This window comes from Rana temporaria, chromosome 6, assembly GCF_905171775.1.
Source record: "Rana temporaria chromosome 6, aRanTem1.1, whole genome shotgun sequence".
Lineage (NCBI taxonomy): Eukaryota > Metazoa > Chordata > Amphibia > Anura > Ranidae > Rana > Rana temporaria.
The window spans coordinates 141,496,856-141,514,086 of record NC_053494.1 but is presented as its reverse complement, the minus strand read 5'-3'; the positions used below and the strand labels follow the sequence as shown (position 1 = coordinate 141,514,086).

Below are 17,231 nucleotides of genomic sequence, written 5' to 3'. Positions count from 1 at the left end.
TCTATCCGCTGGAATCGGCTCCAGCGGATCGATCCGGTGGTCTGTACAGACTCACCGGATCGATCCGTCCGAACCCCTCCCTCGCATGCGTCGTAATGATTCGACGCATGCGTGGAATTCCTTATATGACAGCGACGCGCACGTCGCAGCGTCATCATCGCGGCGACGCCGCGACACGTCATCGCGATGGGAATTCGGCGCGGATTTCGATCCGATGGTGTGTACACTCCATCGGATCAAAATCCTCAGAGGATTTATCCGCGGAAACGGTCCGGAGGACCGTATCCGCGGATAAATCCTCTCGTGTGTACTAGGCATAAGGCCTCGTACACACGACCGAACATGTCTGCTGAAACTGGTCCGCTGACCAGTTTTAGCCGACATGTTCGGTCGTGTGTACGGCCGACTGGACAAATGTCCGGCGGATCGGACAGGTTTCCAGCGGACAAATGTTTCTTAGCATGCTAAGAAACATGTCCGCTGGAAGCCTGTCCGTCGGACATGTTCGGTCGTCTGTACAGACTCACCGGACATGTCCGATCGGCCGCCATCCCTCGCATGCGTCGAAGTGATTCGACGCATGCGTGGAAGCATTGACTTTCCAGGGTCGCGCGCGTCGCCGCGTCATCGTCGTGGCGACGGTGCGGCCTCGTCACCGCGCTGTCTGTCCGCGCGGATTTCGGTTTGATGGTGTGTACAACCATCAGACCAAAATCTCAGAGCGGACATGTCCGCTGAAAACGGTCCGGCGGACAGACGAGTGGACCGTTTTCATCGGACTTGTCCGCTCGGAGATTTCGGTCTGATGGTTGTACACACCATCAAACAGAAATCTGCACGGACAGGATAAGTAGTGACGTAGCCGCGCCGTCGCCGCGATGATGACACGGCGACGTGCGTGACCCTGGAAGGTCAATGCTTCCACGCATGCGTCGAATCACTTCGACGCATGCGAGGGCTTTCGGCCGAGCGGACATGTCCGGTGAGTCGTACAGACGACCGAAAATGTCCGACGGACAGGTTTCCAGCGCACATGTTTCTTAGCATGCTAAGAAATTTTTGTCCGCTGGAAAACGGTCGGCTGGACAAATGTCCGCTGGAAAAGTGTCCGATAGGCCGTACACACGACCGAACATGTCCGCTGAAACTGGTCCGCGGACCAGTTTCAGCGGACATGTTCGGTCGTGTGTACGAGGCCTTACTGTTGACTGTAGAAATGTCACCAGCACACCGAGGATCTCCAAAAAATGGGTCCAAAGCTTTATTGAAGATCACATAGTTACAGCAGTATAGCAACGTTTCGAAGACTCAAAGGACCCCCTTCGTCACATGCCTGATGAAGGGGTTCTGAAACGTTGCTACACTGCTGTAACTATGTGATCTTCAATAAAGCTTTGAACCCATTTTTTGGAGCGCCTCTGTGTGCTAGTGACATTTTTTCGGTTTGACTTTTGACAGTTCCAGCTGTTGGTCACTACAGCGCCCATATATTTGCACAGCCATTGCTGCAGGAATGTGTGCGTTTGGATTAACCACTTCAGCCCTGGAAGAATTGGCTGCTGAATGAGCGGGCCACTTTTGCCATTCGGCACTGCATCGCTTTAACTGACAATTGCGCGGTCGTGCGATGTGGCTCCCAAACAAAATCGACGTCCTTTTTCCCCACAAATAGAGCTTTATTTTGGTGATATTTGATCATCTCTGCAATTTTAATTTTTTGTACTGTAAACAAAAAAAGAGCGACAATTTTGAAAAAAACACTAAAATATTTATTATAGCAAAACGTACAAAATATTGTGTTTTTTTCCAAAATTGTCGCTCTTTTTTGTTTATAGCACAAATAAATATCCCCAATTTTTTTTTTTTTTTAAAGCAATTTTTTCCTCAGTTTAGGCCGATTTGTATTCTTTTACATATTTTTGGTATTAAAAATCGCAATAAGCATATATTGATTGGTTTACGCAAAAGTTATAGCGTCTACAATAGGGGATAGATTTATAGCATTTTTATTATTATAATTTTTTTTATTAGTAATGGGACTGCGACATTATGGCGGACACATCGGACACTTTTGACACATTTTTGGGACCATTGGCCTTTATACAGCGATTAGTGCTATAAAAATGCACTGATTACTGTAAAATGTGACTGGCCGGGAATGGGTTAACAATAGGGGGCGATCAAGGGGTTAACTGTGTTCCATGACTGTGTTCTAACTGTGGGGGGAGGGGAGTGACCTAGAGGAAATGACAGATCGTTGTTCCTAGCTATTAGGAGCTCACGATCTGTCTCTCCTCACAGAACATAACAGGGATTTGTGTGTTTACACACACAGGTCCCTGTTCTGCTTCTCATGCCCACGATCGCTCGCGGCTGGCGGTCATCGCGATTGCTGGTGACGAGCATCGCCTCCCCTGCGATGCAGCAGGCGCGCGCCTCCTATCCCGCTTAAAGGGACCGACACACAGCTACGATGGTTCGTTTACACACACAGGTCCCTGTTCTGCCTCTTGTGCCTGCGATCGCTCACAGCTGGTGGTCATTGCAACTGCCAGTCACGAGCATCTGCCCCCCGCGATGCAGCGGGTGCCCGCCTGCTATCCTGTATAAAGGGACTGACGTACGGCTACGACGGTTCGTGGGATGTTGCCGATCTGCCGCAGTATAATGACGGCAGCTGGTCTGCAAGTGATTAAGTACACTTACGATTAAGTACGCTTACTGTTGACTGTCTCGCTACCTCTGCTGGAAGTTTATTCCAAGCAAGATACAATCTGCTGGAGAGCTTGTGCTTTTTAAAGCAGAGTTCCACCCAAAAATGGAATTTCCCCTTTTCGGAATCCCCCCCCCCCTCCAGTGTACCATTTTACACCTTTCAGGGGGAGAGGGGAGCAGATACCAGTCTAATACAGGTATTTTGCTCCCACTTCCGGGCATAGATAGCCGAGCCACCTGTGGGTATCTACGCCAGATCCGGTGTTCTGTCGGTATGTGTCCCCCATCTGATAATGCCCGGGCTGCGCAAATGGATGCTCGGGATTCATTGCATACAACAAGGGACGGAATACAACAAGGGGCGGATGCTTTTCTCAAAGGGGCGCCTGCACAGTCCAGCCCAGGCATTATCTGATGTGGGACCCATACCGACAGGACACCGGTGCCTTCTCAGTCCCTCCCTCGCTGTTTTCTGGGAGACACACAGGTCTCAGAAGACAGCAGGGACCAGTGGGATAGCGCAGCACGAGTTGCGCATGTGCAGTAGGGAACCCGGAAGTGAAGCGGCGGCGCCACCCGAGAGCCAAGGGGCAGATCGGCTTCGGGTGCCAACATCGCAGGCACCCTGGACAGGTAAGTATTTATTTATTTTAAAAGTCAGCAGCTGCAGTATTTGTAGCTGCTGACTTTAAAAAAATAAATAAAAGTGGAACTGAGCTTTAAATACAACAGATTTTCTGTCTGGATCATCAGGTGAAAATAAAAGACAGAAAGGCTAGAAAAAGAAAACGAAGGCAGCCATCATGTAGGAATTAGTAAGCTGCTGTGTAATAAATGATTGTTTCTGGGTTTAATAGGTTAGGTGGCCCCCGGTGATCAGTGACTGATGTTGGCTCTCTGATGATGTTTTCACTCTATAGAATAGTGTATGATGATCGGGCTTGCCCTTCCCATACCCGGGCAGAGTTGATGCCCAGCGCTCCCTGTCCCATCTAGAACAGGCACGAGTGACAGGTGCAACCTGCGTGAGGATTTCAAGTTCAGTGAGAGCGTCTTGGCCAATCAGCTGGCGTTTTCCGCCGTGAGGGGGCGTGTCCGGGTCCCGAGGTGGGCGGGCCGTGTGTGGCAGCTCTCCGCTGCCCGTACGGCTCCCCATATGATTGTATGGCAGCAGGCAGCCAGCAGTGTGCAGAGCCCGGACACACACACACAGATCGCCGGGATCCAGGGATCGGGAGAGGAAAGGAGGGACACAAGTTTCCTGTGAGCGGGGAAGCCGGCTATCAGTCTGACATTTGGGAGGGTGGAATATGCCCCTGGGACATGTAATTGTGGAGAGGATCTAACATGACCTGCAGCATGTGTGGAACTGGTGGGAGGACTGTCTACCTCGGATGGATGGGCGCCCTGTGGGCACTGGGCACACTTCAAGCAGTTTGCAGCCAATCAGGTAAGTGGCAGCGATGTGCCCGAGCTCTGTGTGTGTATGATTCCCTCCAGGAGAGTGCGATCCCTACACATCCCTCCTCTGATCTCCACTCTTCCCACGTGTTCTATCAGTGGGGGAACTTTTATATACATTGTCACCAAGGATGATGACCCCCATGGGTGATGCCAAGCCTCAGTCTTCCTCTGATCTCAGGTTGTGCCATCAGAACCCAACTCCAGTCACTACAAACATCCCCCCAGCCTGTCTAGGAGACCCCCACTGAATAGATGTGTCACACTGTCCCTGAGAGGGTTAATGCATTCCAGGGAGGAAGGGGTTAGCTGTGTGTGCAGACTATTGATTTGTCCAGATGAGCTGACAGTATACTCATGTTCTGCTTAGAGCTGTATGTACAGTCACGTCCAGCACTGTAGCTGTCCTCATTCAGCCATCAGTAGAGGGTGCATGCCTGGAGGACCTTCATCTCTGTACCAGGAGGGACTGCTGACAGCATAATTGATGACTCTTGGACAGTCCTGGGAAGTACATGCACGAGATAGTCCCCAACAATAGCTTTTCCAAACTCCTATAGCAGAGCCTGGCACATCTACCACCCAAGTAGAAAAATACTCACAATGTGGCTAAGCCCACAGATCCCTATTTCTAAAAAAAATATATACTTTTGAAATGACAGCCATAGGGAGATGGTGGATGGGGACATTGGGAACTGCCACCATGCAAGTCTTGGACAGTCCTGGGAAATACATGGTCCCAAACATTGGACATACAAACTCCTATAGCAGATTCTGGCACATCTACCACCCAAGCAGAAAAATAATGCAAAATGGGTAATCCCTCAGCTTCCTACAGTCTGGGAATGACAACCATGTAGAGTAAGCTCAGCTGATGAATGGGGGCATAAGAAGGGACTACTGACTGATACCATAATAGATGTGTATTGGATAGTCCTGGGAAATAAATTCTGAAGATGGTCCTTAACATTGGACATACAAACTCCTATGGCAGATCCTGGCACATCTACCAGCCAAGCAGCAAAATCATTCAACGTGGTTAATCCCACAGCTTCCTATGTCTATAAAATCTGTATTCCCTATATTGCACATTCTGGGAAAGACAACCATGTAATCTCCGCTGATGAAGGGGGCATAAGAAGGGACTACTGATACCATACTATATGTGTTTTGAACAATCCTGAGAATTACATGCTGGAGGTGGTCCCTAACATTGGACATACAAACTTCCATAGCAGATCCTGGCACATCTACCCAAGCAATAAAATAATCCAAAAGTGGTTAATCCTACATCTCCCTATTCCTACAAAATCTGTACTTGACAATCCTGGGAATTACATACTGGAGGTGGTCCCTAACATTGGACATACAAACTCATATAGCAGATCCTGGCACATCTACCCAAGCAATAAAATAATCCAAAAGTGGTTAATCCTACATCTCCCTATTCCTACAAAAATCTGTACCCCCTGTATTGTACAGTCTGGGAATGACAACCATGTAGAGTAAGCTCCACTGATGAATGGGGGCATAGGAAGGGACTGCTGACACCATACTTGACAATCCTGGGAAATACATACTGGAGGTGGTCCCTAACATTGGACATACAAACTTCCATAGCAGATCCTGGCACATCGACCACCCAAATAGAAAAATAATCACAAGGTGGCTAAACCCACAGCTCCTTATTCCCGTAAACATGTCATTCCCTGTATTATGGACTCTTAGAATGACAGCCATAGGGAGTGAGCTCTGCTGATGAACAGGGACATAGAAAGGGACTGCTGACACCACACTAGATGTGTTTTGGACTCTATATGCTGAGATGCTCCCTAACATTGGATATACAAACTCCTATAACATAGTCTGGCAATCTACCACCCAAATAGTATAATAATCACAAAGTGGTTAATCCCACAGCTCCCTATTTCTATAAAATGTGAATGACAGCCATGGAGAATGAGCTCTGCTTTGGAAGGGGACATAGGAATGGACTTCTGACACCATACTAGATGAGTCTTGGCCAATCCTGGGGGAATACATGTGTACAGTATCTGTTGCTGGACTATTGTCATCATGAGAGATGGTTGCCAACAGAAGGCATGAAGCCAAACACATGTAGGAGCTCCTGGCACGTCTACCACCCAAGTAGTGACACTATCCCTAGGTTAATTCCACAGCACCCTTTTATATAAATGCACTAATTCCATTAAATAAACTGCATTGTACATTGTGACAGCGCCAGGAATGAGGGTTGGGGGGCACGTTTCCCAATAAGCCAAGTTTTTGAAAGAAAATCCCTTATTAGCCCTTAGTGTTGTGCTGTGTGTTGTGAGTAGATCTATTCCGGCTGTGCAGGTGGGTTATCGGAGGGTGATGACAGGCAGTGCTGTGCTATGGACTGCTTGCTATTCATTCCTCTTCCTTGTCTCAGTGTGTGCATATCATTTTCTCCACTTCTGGTCATGCCTGTTTGACTGGCTCACAAGAGTTCTCACTTGTGTCTGTGATCATGCAAGCACGGAGGAGTGTAAAGGTTCTATCTTCCTATATATAGGATGATTGGAAGCAAAACAGATAAAATGTGCTTGTTTTCCAATAAATTGATTTCATTGCTTGTGATCCGTAGTTTATTATGCTTAACACAATGGTGGCCATACACGTATTGATCTGATTGAACCAAATAATATGATCGGATCTCTAAATTCTTAAAAAGACACATACCGTGCCATCGAGGCGATTCAGTCCGCATGAGTTGCGCTATATAAGTCATTCATTCATTCATTCATCGATTGATTTTAAGCAAAAGCAATTGATTTAATCAAAATTATTCTAATCGGTCTGGGCGAAAAATCAAACTGCAGGGAAGTAGCTAATTCAATATAATCGTTCAGTGTATGGCGCATCGAACGATATTTTTGATCTGATCGTATTTCTGTTTGGATAGAAAAATCTATCAATCTGATCGTATTTCTGATCGGACAGAAAAGCTATCAATAATAAAACCGTGTATGGCCTCCATAAGCAGAGATCCCTTGTTTGCACAGATAGACGTTTACATAAATAAGCAAATGTTTATATATCATTTTAACAGCTCTAAAAATCCATTATGTTTATTTTTAGTAATAACATCCCATTCAGCGATGATTTAGTAAATATGTTCCTTCTTTAGCCGTCCCATCTGACTTCTAAAGTGCTCTGCAATTTACTACGCAGGGAGCAATGTGTAGTTTACATTAAATATGCAATTACTAGACTGTTGTGCTTGCAGTGTGAAATTTAGATGTATATAGATGTATTGTTTTTATTATAAAATCCATAATGCAGATGAGGTATCCTGTAAATTATTATCGTGCAATCAATTTTTATTTATGCATTGTTATACATCACAGTATGGAATGCCCATGTATTGTTATGTGATTGGAGTTAAACAGTGTGCCTTTAAATAAAAAAAGAAACGTGGAAGAGTTCAGCAAGGTGCAGGTGTATTCGTCGTCCAGCTCCTTCCTTCATTCTGCAGCCAAGTTACACACTTCTTGCCAGCAACCCAAATCCAACTGCCATTGGCCTCCTTCCCTTCTACCTCCTCTGTTTATTTGCACAGGGGCTGGCCAGATAAGTCTTACTAGTTTATTTTGCTTTAATGAGATGTGTCATGTGTACACACACAGTATTATATAGGCCATGCTTTTTTGCATGGCTTTTGGTCTACAGATCACTGTTCAAATCTGCTACCCGGAGCCTTTTTTACTACAAGTGTTCTGCTTGATCCATAGTAGTTGCTTCTTTTCTATCAATATTTTTTTAATTTTTCATTTCTTGGTGAATGGAAGGAAGGGCCGTCCAATGCGTAGGCAGGGGCTGCAGCCTATTCCAAGAGGATGAATATAGGACCTTGTATGACTCTACCATTTAGAGCTGGAAATGTACATAGCCAACACGGTGCCTTTGCTCTAATTTGGCCTTTTAACGCTTTAATCCCCAGAGCCAGTCCTGCATGACATCTTGGGTTCAATTTTGTACAGGCTGGGTCTCCATTCAGACTGCAGCTTATGACCTCGGAGGTCTATCATTGTGCTGCAGCAAAGAACGCTGCCTCTTGACACATGACCTTAGAGTTTCTTCATTTGTAATCTCAAGTGCCCTTTCTTTTGTGAGCCTTTTTTTTTTTGCCTTGCTTAAGGCCATGGTGTTGAATGAGGTTTCCCAGGCTTCGCAGCCATGATAAAACATACCCTTAGCAGCTATATCTACTTGAAACCCATTGCTCCAAGTAAATCCTACTTTGTATCTATAAATCTGACTCATAAGTTTGATGTATGGCAAACGCTGACATCTTTTTGTTGCTGGCAAAGTTGATCCATTGCGAAATAATGCCAATTCTCCTGAAATAATTTTAGCTTCTTGGATGAGAACTACGAGCTTGACACTTCTAGGAGCCAATCAATCTTTCAAGCAAGAGTAAAAATATGTTCTACAGTATGTGCTTCTACTAATACTCTCTTATCATGCTTTGTTTTGCAAATATTGTGTACGATTAGTCACTGGCACAGCTTGCAGGAGAGCGAAGACTCCAAAACGGGTTTGGATGTTTCAGCCAGATTCCCCCATCTGGAACCGCTAGCCGTGTCTGAAGCGTTAAGGCAACGGGCTCAGCAGCTAAGGGGTTAACGCATGCAATTAAGTCAGAAAGCAAAATATATTCTTGTTGACTCTCTGACAGTTGAATCCTGACATGTCTGTGCGGCTGACAGGAATATCTATGAGGACTGCCCTGTGGAGATGTGTTTGTTCTTTTAGGTCTGCCAAGGAATTTCTGTTTGGTCCTTTATGGAATATGCTCTTTATTTTGTACTTACAGATAATGCATGCTTGTTTTTTCTTTTTTTTTTTTTTTTCTTTACAGCTGTTTGATCAACTTTATGCATGCCCACTGTTTGGGACCATCATTTTGTATGATCTTATGCAATATTTATATACCCAAGTAAAGGGAATATCTAACATAGGTAGTCTGCTTTCTCATCCTCTGTCTCAACACTGAAGATGAAGCTTTGAAATGATCACTATAATAAGGGGTCATCAATGGAATGCATATTGCCTTCTTGCTTACGTTCTTTGAATACCAGCTCTTTTTATATATAGCTTCACTTATTTTTATTCTTTAGCTAGGCTGGATTATCATTACTTGCTAAATAAAGGAAACATATTTATTTAAATCAAGATCTATCTATCTATCTATCTATCTATCTATCTATCTATCTATCTATCTATCTATCGTGTATATATCAGTCATGTACTATAGGTGCCTACTTTGTCTTTCAAGGAAAGGGTTATCTTTCAAGGAAAGGCTAGTCTGCCTATCTATTTATCTACAGTATGTGCGTATTCATATAAACATATATTTGGATGTATGCATTCTGTATGATGCTTTTTTATTAAGAATTATATTAAACAAAATTGTTATTTATTTTGAGCTCCATCCCTCTAACTTTGCTTGATAATATTCAAAAAATAAAAAATAAAATGGCCTTTGTTTTTACATTTTTTTGTTTTTATGTTGTGTATTATCTCTCACCACCACTAAAGAAAACTGGAAATTTCACTGCTGAAAACACACTGAGATTTGACGTTGTTTCATTATGGTCGGGTGACAGGTAACACAAGCAGCGAAGAATACACTTTTGTCATCATGTAAGACAGGGTTTTGTAGCTGTTATTGTGCAGCAAGAAGGAACACATAATTCTTCATACTTGGGAAGGCCGTTTCAGATTTGTCTTCTTTTCTAGAAACAAACAGCACAGGAAATATTCAGATGGGGCATAAAAGAAAAAGAGAGGCATTGTATTGTCCACACCTCAAATGGGTCTTATTCACTAAACACGTACATTTCAAACATTTCTATTTGATTGTTACACAGATAGCATTTTAGAAGGAAACACAAATACATTGTGTACCAGAAAATATATGTATTTCCTTTATTTCTAGGATTTCAAAGGGATCTTTTTTTTTAATTAAAAAATTGGTTGACACTTGTGCTAAAAAAAAATAAAAAAATTGGTTGACACTTGTGCTAAGAAAAAAAGAAAAAACGTGAATGGGCTTATCAATTATTTGGGGAAAATTCATAGGATGTTTATTTAAAATGAAATCGCTACCCTGGTCATTGGCTTTTCTATTTTGAATTTAACACTTTATTAACTGGAGAGGAAGGAATTGAGGCGGTCATTTGTTTTTGTTTGGGTATTGCCCTGGCTTGCACAATGTCTGCCCCCTCCCTTCCAGTTAGCAGACTGCTATAAAGAGTTTGTTTTGGTCCAAATGAGAAATTAAGTGCAGATAAGCAAACCATGCTGCCAGAGGGCGACAAGATGTTGAGTGAATTGCTTTTAGATGAAACAAATTAAGGAACGAGGGAAGACAATCTGCTTCTTGCATTAATAGACACGCTCAGTGTTCAGAGGGGAGGTGACACATTTTTTGCGATGCATTTTTTTGTAAGAGGATGGTATCCCCTTCCTTATCCCCTCAAACACACACCTCTTATAGAGGAATAGAAACCAGCAATTAGGGTAGCATTCCTAATTGAGGTATTTCTATGGGGTTCCGATGAGTTGAATACTCTTTGATGTTGCTAACCAGTATGCATCGCTCATCCTACTAGCCCACCTGGCAGAAAAAGGAGTGACTTTTAGGTTATTTTGTATCAGCATGACTGCCTTTGGTCCTATTTCAGCCTGCACTAATGAAAGGAGATGCATCTGTCTTGACGGGAGATCTTTAATCTCTCAGATTATAAAAATTGTCTATAGAAGCAATAACTAGTGTAGTCGTCAGCAGGGGGCAATTGTTCTTATATTAATCACATGAGATTAGTTTTGCAGAAGTCGTGCAAAATAAAGAAGAAAATCGTAGCGCAAGCTCATGAAATTAATTGTTTAGCCTATTCGAGGCGATTAAAAGCAGAAAGTGTACGTGACCTGATACCATTTCACTATTATGCAACTGTAGTCTTGATCAGAGTTGTAAAGAAATGTTGAAAAATCTCATGTGATTAAAAAAAAAAGAAAAAAGAAAGCTTTCTCCTGGGAGATTTTGGTTGTGTGATCAGGCAGTCAAAATTTGGCCTTCAAAGACTTTACATGTACTTAGTCTTTGATTTTTTATTTTATTTTTTTAAGATTTTTCTTTTGTTTGTTAATATAAAACAATATGTTGTGTTTTATGTGTTATAACATTAATTAATTAATTAATTAATTTTTGTTAAATAATTATGTGTGGTGTATTTTACCTGCTGCCGAAATGTTAGGCTTCATGTACATTTCTGCTGGTAAACGGACGTTTAGGAGCAGTTGGGCTTTTTTTTCAGTTGCCCCTGAACTCTACTCTATGTTATTTTATCAGTACATGTACACAGGGTTGTTTACAGTAGTTTCTAGGCAGAAGCAAAAAAATGCATTCAGGACGGATGTTCAGAGGCACGTGAAACGGCAAACGCCTGTAACAGCTTGTAAACGCGTGTACACACGGTAACTCGCATTTAGCCGTGTTTCGTTTACAGGCGTTTTACATTTTTGACTATTTAAAAACGCGTCTATATGCAAACATGGTAAAACGCGGCATGTAAACATGGCACAACGGACGTTTTTAAATGTCGGCTACTATCTGTCAAGTTAAATCATTCAGGAGAGGTTTAAAACGTTCCGTGTACATTAAGCCTTACTGTATTACGAAGAGCATGCAATTCGTCCGTATGAGAGTTTCCAGGTATTCTTAGTTATGATGAAAGTTATGATGAAAGCACTAATGAGCGGTTCATAGCTTTCTACTGGGGAGTCTTCGATCTGCACGCTAAGTAATGTGCAAGAACTACATAGTGGCTGGACTGCCAATCCATGTATGCCCAAAAAGTAGGCCTTCAAAAAAAATATTTTGGAGCTACAGTTTATGTGTTCATGTATATTTGGTGATTGGTTAAAGTATAACTAAACCCTTCAAAAAATGTATGTATGGTTACTACACTGTTGGTTTAAGTGATTTTTAATTTTTTTTGTAAACTTACCCTTTCTTCCTCTGACCACTTTGTGCACCAGTGTCTTAGATATGAGTGCCCATTTCATGCTAATGATGTAATGGCCTCACTGTAAAAAATGCAGCCAATGCATGCACCAGAAACTACTGCCAATGAAAGCCAGTGGGGTTTGGAAGTATTGAAGCAGTACATGTATTCAGTCAGCAGGGCGCGCTGCAAGCAGCGGGTGCTTTTATCTCAGGCTGCATTCACAGCCACACGTAACGGAAACTCTTGTTCCTGCTCATAGTTTATTTTGCATATTTTTCACATGTTACCACGCATGAGGGGTTATTTATGACAGGCAAATCCACTTTGCACTACAAGTGAAAGCTACAAGTGCAAAGTACACTTGAAATTGCACTGAAAGTGCAGTTGCTGTAGTTCCGAGGGGGACATGCAAGTAAAATAAAAAACAGCATTTTATGTTGCACACGATTGGATAATAAAATCAGCAGAGCTTCCCCTCATTTCAGATCTACCCCTCAGATTTACAGTGACTGCACTTCCAAGTGTACTTTCAGTGCAATTTCAAGTGCACTTTGCACTTGTAGTTTGCACTTGTAGCGCAAAGTGGATTTGCCTTTCGTAAATAACCCCCAAGGTGTATTGGGAAACCCATTCAGTTGAATGGGCTGCCCTACACACGACAAATACCCGAGAGAAGCCCCTGGCCCTTTTTTTGGAGCAGAGAATGGTGCATTTTTTTACTGCTGTTTTTTGGCATGCTTGCTGCACATTGCTAAAGTGCGTGGCAAAACGCATGTTTACTGTGCGCTTTCCCGCACGATTGGAAACAGAGTTGTGAATGGCGCCTTAGGGCTGTTTAGGAAACATTGTCTTCCTAAAACAGGAAGCTGAGCTAAAGGCAGGATCACTAGCTTGAAAATACCAATGGAAATAGTAAGGGGGGAGGGGGCAAGTTATTATTATTTTAGGATATAAAAATTTTAGATTTTGATACATTTAAGCTTTCGAGGTCCACAGCTATCAATTTCCAGGAAAAAAGTATTAATTGCCCTATTTATACCACAAAAGCGACCTATTACGGTACAAATGTTTTAAATTTAAAAGGAAATTTATAAAATATTTGCTATTAATGTAACCCAGTATTCGAGGTGTTAGAATCTTTTTCCTGCGAATATAAAATCAGCTATATTTAATTATTATCCCACTGAGAATGACATTGGATTTATTGCTAAAACGCTTTAATTTTTGGCTCAGCATTCAACAGCTTTATCCTAAGGATCAAAATGTTGGCTTTCTACAGAATATAAGAGAAGCTGAAAAAACTGAAGGCTTCCAGTAAATTCAGGTGTTTTTTTTAGGTACTCTTGTTGTCTATGAGGCCTGACCAGATAGTTGCTATGTGTATCATTAATACAAGAGAATAAATACCTACTTCTATGAGCTTTAAAAAAAATAATGACTATGACATAATGATTTTTTATGAATAATAACCTCAATAACATTTCATGAAAGCTAACTAACGTAGAGCCAATGTGTGGCCACTTATAGCTAAGCATAGCACAGCTTGGTTTCCATTGACTTGCAATGACTCCTGCTTAAGGTCAGTTTAAATGCACATTCGCCATCCAGGCTTCAGAGACTCATGCCGCGTACACACCATCACTTTATGTGATGGAAAAAAACGACATTTTCTGTGAAGTAAAAAACAACGTTTTTGAAACTTCAATTTTCAAAAACGACATTGCCTACACACCATCGTGTTTTCACAATGCTCTAGCACAGCGAGGTTACGTTCACCACTTTTTTTCCATTGAAGCTCGCTTCATAACTAGCTTCTGGGCATGCGCGGGTTTAAAAACTTTGTTTTTTGCTACACACGGTCAATTTCTGTGAAACAAAAAACGACGTTTTGAAAAATGACACATAAAATTGAAGCATGCTTCAATTTTTTTTTGTCGTTTTTCACAAGACATAAAACAAAGTTTTCCCCCACACACGGTCATTTAAATTGACGTTTTTAAGAATGTCGTTTTTTTTCATCACATAAAGTGATGGTGTGTACGCGGCATTAGGCCTCGTACACACGACCGAGTCTCTCGGCAAAAACCAGCAATAAACTTGCTGGGATTTTTTTTTTGCCGAGGAAACCGGTCGTGTGTACATTTTTCGACGAGGAAACTGTCGAGGATCCCGTCGAGCCAAAAAGAGAGCATGTCTTCTTTTTCCTCGACGGGAATGGAGAAACTTGCCTTGTCGAGTTCCTCAACAGCCTAACAAGGAACTCGATGAGGAAAACGATGTGTTTCGCCCGTCGAGTTCCTCGGTCGTGTGTACGAGGCTTAAGGCTCAATTTTTATTATTTCTATTGTTGTCCTGTCTGAGCTGCGAAGATGTTGCTTGATCACTCAATCCATTAATGCTATATTGAATATTTTTTTGTGAACTAAATAAAAAAATCTTTCTTCAAAAGTTGACCTGTTTATTGTGATGGTCTTTATTTTGGCTGATTACTAAAGATGATCACAAACAGGCAGACAGTGCATATATTGTGGTTAAATTTGCACATTATTATTATTATAATCATTATAATTTTGAGCACCCAACAAATCAAAAGTAGACTAAAGGAATTATTAACTTTTCTATGGGTTATAATTTATTCAGTGACCCCCCCTAAAACTGGCTTTTGTGAATGGAATATGTGCCCATTTCTTGTATTTAGTGCTCCCATATCTGGCCTGTCACTCCAGCACTAAGCCATCCCCTCTCTTCTTTTTTCATAGGCCCAAAGTGCAACACACAGGCCTTTGGGTGGGAAATAATATGTCTTTTGTCAATCAGAGAGCAGATTAGGAAAAGAACAGCGAGGGGGTATAAGGAAAAGAACAGTAAGAAGGAAGTGATGCTCCCCTGGTGCAAATGGCCAGGTATGTAACCAGTAGACATGAGGTGCGATCAGTAGACATAAGCCCTACATACAGGGACCACTACTTGAAACAGCAACAGTTATATGACACAAGGAACCACATTTAGACATATGAATGAATACTCAACGGTACTTAACACAAAGGAGAGCCCAACAATATATATATATATAACTAGCTAGAAAACAGCAAAAGTAAATTAGAACACTTGCAGTATTGAGTGATAGTGATTTGTGGGGAAATTAAATTTATTATTATTATATTATTATTTTTTATAATTATTTATAGTTATATATTATCTTATAATTTATGATTCCGTGTTAAACCTAACAACTGACCACTTACAACAGTGAATTTACACAGTTTCAGTGACATTTTTTTAAGATCTTAACTTTAAAAACAATGGAAAAGTTTTGCTTAGATCATAATTCTTCTTTAAGTTTTAATAGACATTAAATGGTTGTTAAATAAATTTTTTTTCAAACAATTACAGCTGCAGGAGAGCGCATGGACATTCGATTTCAAGTTGGATTTTTTTTTTTAATACAACTTGTTACTTATGTATATGCATTATGTAGATTTTTTCTAAATATAAGATGTTCAGATAAATTTGAAGTGATTTAAGCATTCAAATGTCTTGATACTTAAGTATAACTAATGGATGATTCCTTAATTCAAAACACACACAGATAAAGCCTTATGCCTGGTGCATTAAAATTTCTGCACGAATGTTAAATCAAGCAGTTTAATCGGCTAATTACCAAGACATCCCAACATGCTACCTGCTTCTTCAGAAACTTCAGTTATCACACTCAGTTACCAATTCGGGATAGCCACCTTCTCTCCTTTTTTTTCTCCCCTGTGCGGTTGCCTGTGCAAGCAAATCCCCATCCTTTACATGTATTTCATGCTGAGAATTCAGTGCATTGATCTGAGAAGTAGAAGATCCGTCTTCTCTGTCTCCCAAGGCCAAATCTCCCCTCAGCAGTATCTGTAATACCTTTAGGCTTTTTCCTTATACCCCTCAGTGATTAAAGGCATAACATTTGTATATATTTCTGGCAGGAGGTGCTGAATTAGGCAAAACTTGGTTTGGAACTGTCAGGGGATTTTTAGATAGCTACAAATTGTAGCAGTATTGGGTGGTTATGCAGGTGTGTTTGCTGTACGTAGACTCCTTTTGTAGGTTATTCTACCAATATATGTTGGATGTTCATTTTTTCATCAGTAACTAATGTATGCAATTAATGTATCTATTGTATGCAATTACAATTCATCTGTCTAGATGGATGCATTTTTATTGTATGTATGGTCATAAGGAATTGCATCACACTAATAGGACACCTAATTTTGCAGTTACCTGAGTAATATGTTTTGTGAGTGTTTTTTTTTTAAAATACATGTTCCAAGAGCATTAGGTAGGTGACCAGAACCATTTCAGTGCTGTGCATATTCTCTCACTATTTAGTTAGCAATGATTCCTAACCAGGGTTATCTATACCTCTTGATGGTGTGAGAACCAAATAAAAAACAGTGTTAGATTATATTATGGTCACCAACCATTATCAATATGATAGAAGTGGTGCAGATGCTAACCATCATATCACTCAACACAGATGTGTTCCCACTTCCCAGTATTGCAAATTGATATGTTGGTGTGATCACCTTCTCCTGTTCCTTCCTAAAGGCAAGTTGTCTCCAAACTGCATCCCGGGGGCCAGATGTGGCCTGTAGAATGTCTTTATCCAGCTCTTGGGGGACAATTTCATTCACTGACACCAACAATGGGGCATAATTTCTGTCGCTGACACTGATATGGGGGCATTATTCTTCCCACTGGCACCAACGGTGAGGTACTATTCCTCCCACTAACACCAATGATGGGGCACTATCCCTCCCACTGACACCAATGATGGGGCACTATCCCTCCCACTGACACCAATGATGGGGCACTATCCCTCCCACTGACACCAATGATGAGGCACTATCCCTCCCACTGACACCAACGATGGAGAATTGTTTACTCCCACTGGACGCCAGGACATTTTCTACTCCCACTGGCCACAGTCTGGACCCCCTAAAGTCTAAAGGACAG

At 41.8% G+C, this 17,231-nt stretch overlaps 1 protein-coding gene across 1 annotated transcript in view; it reads left to right on the top strand.

Moving 5' to 3' along the window:
• The first annotated feature begins 3,856 nt into the window (after positions 1-3,856).
• ERBB4 (erb-b2 receptor tyrosine kinase 4) overlaps positions 3,857-17,231 on the top strand; it is a 1,211,692-nt gene continuing 1,198,317 nt past the window's right edge. The window contains exon 1 of the mRNA XM_040358486.1: positions 3,857-4,165. Within this exon, the coding sequence (XP_040214420.1) occupies positions 4,063-4,165 (103 nt within the window). The 5' untranslated portion in view covers positions 3,857-4,062. The remainder of the gene's footprint in view (positions 4,166-17,231) is intronic.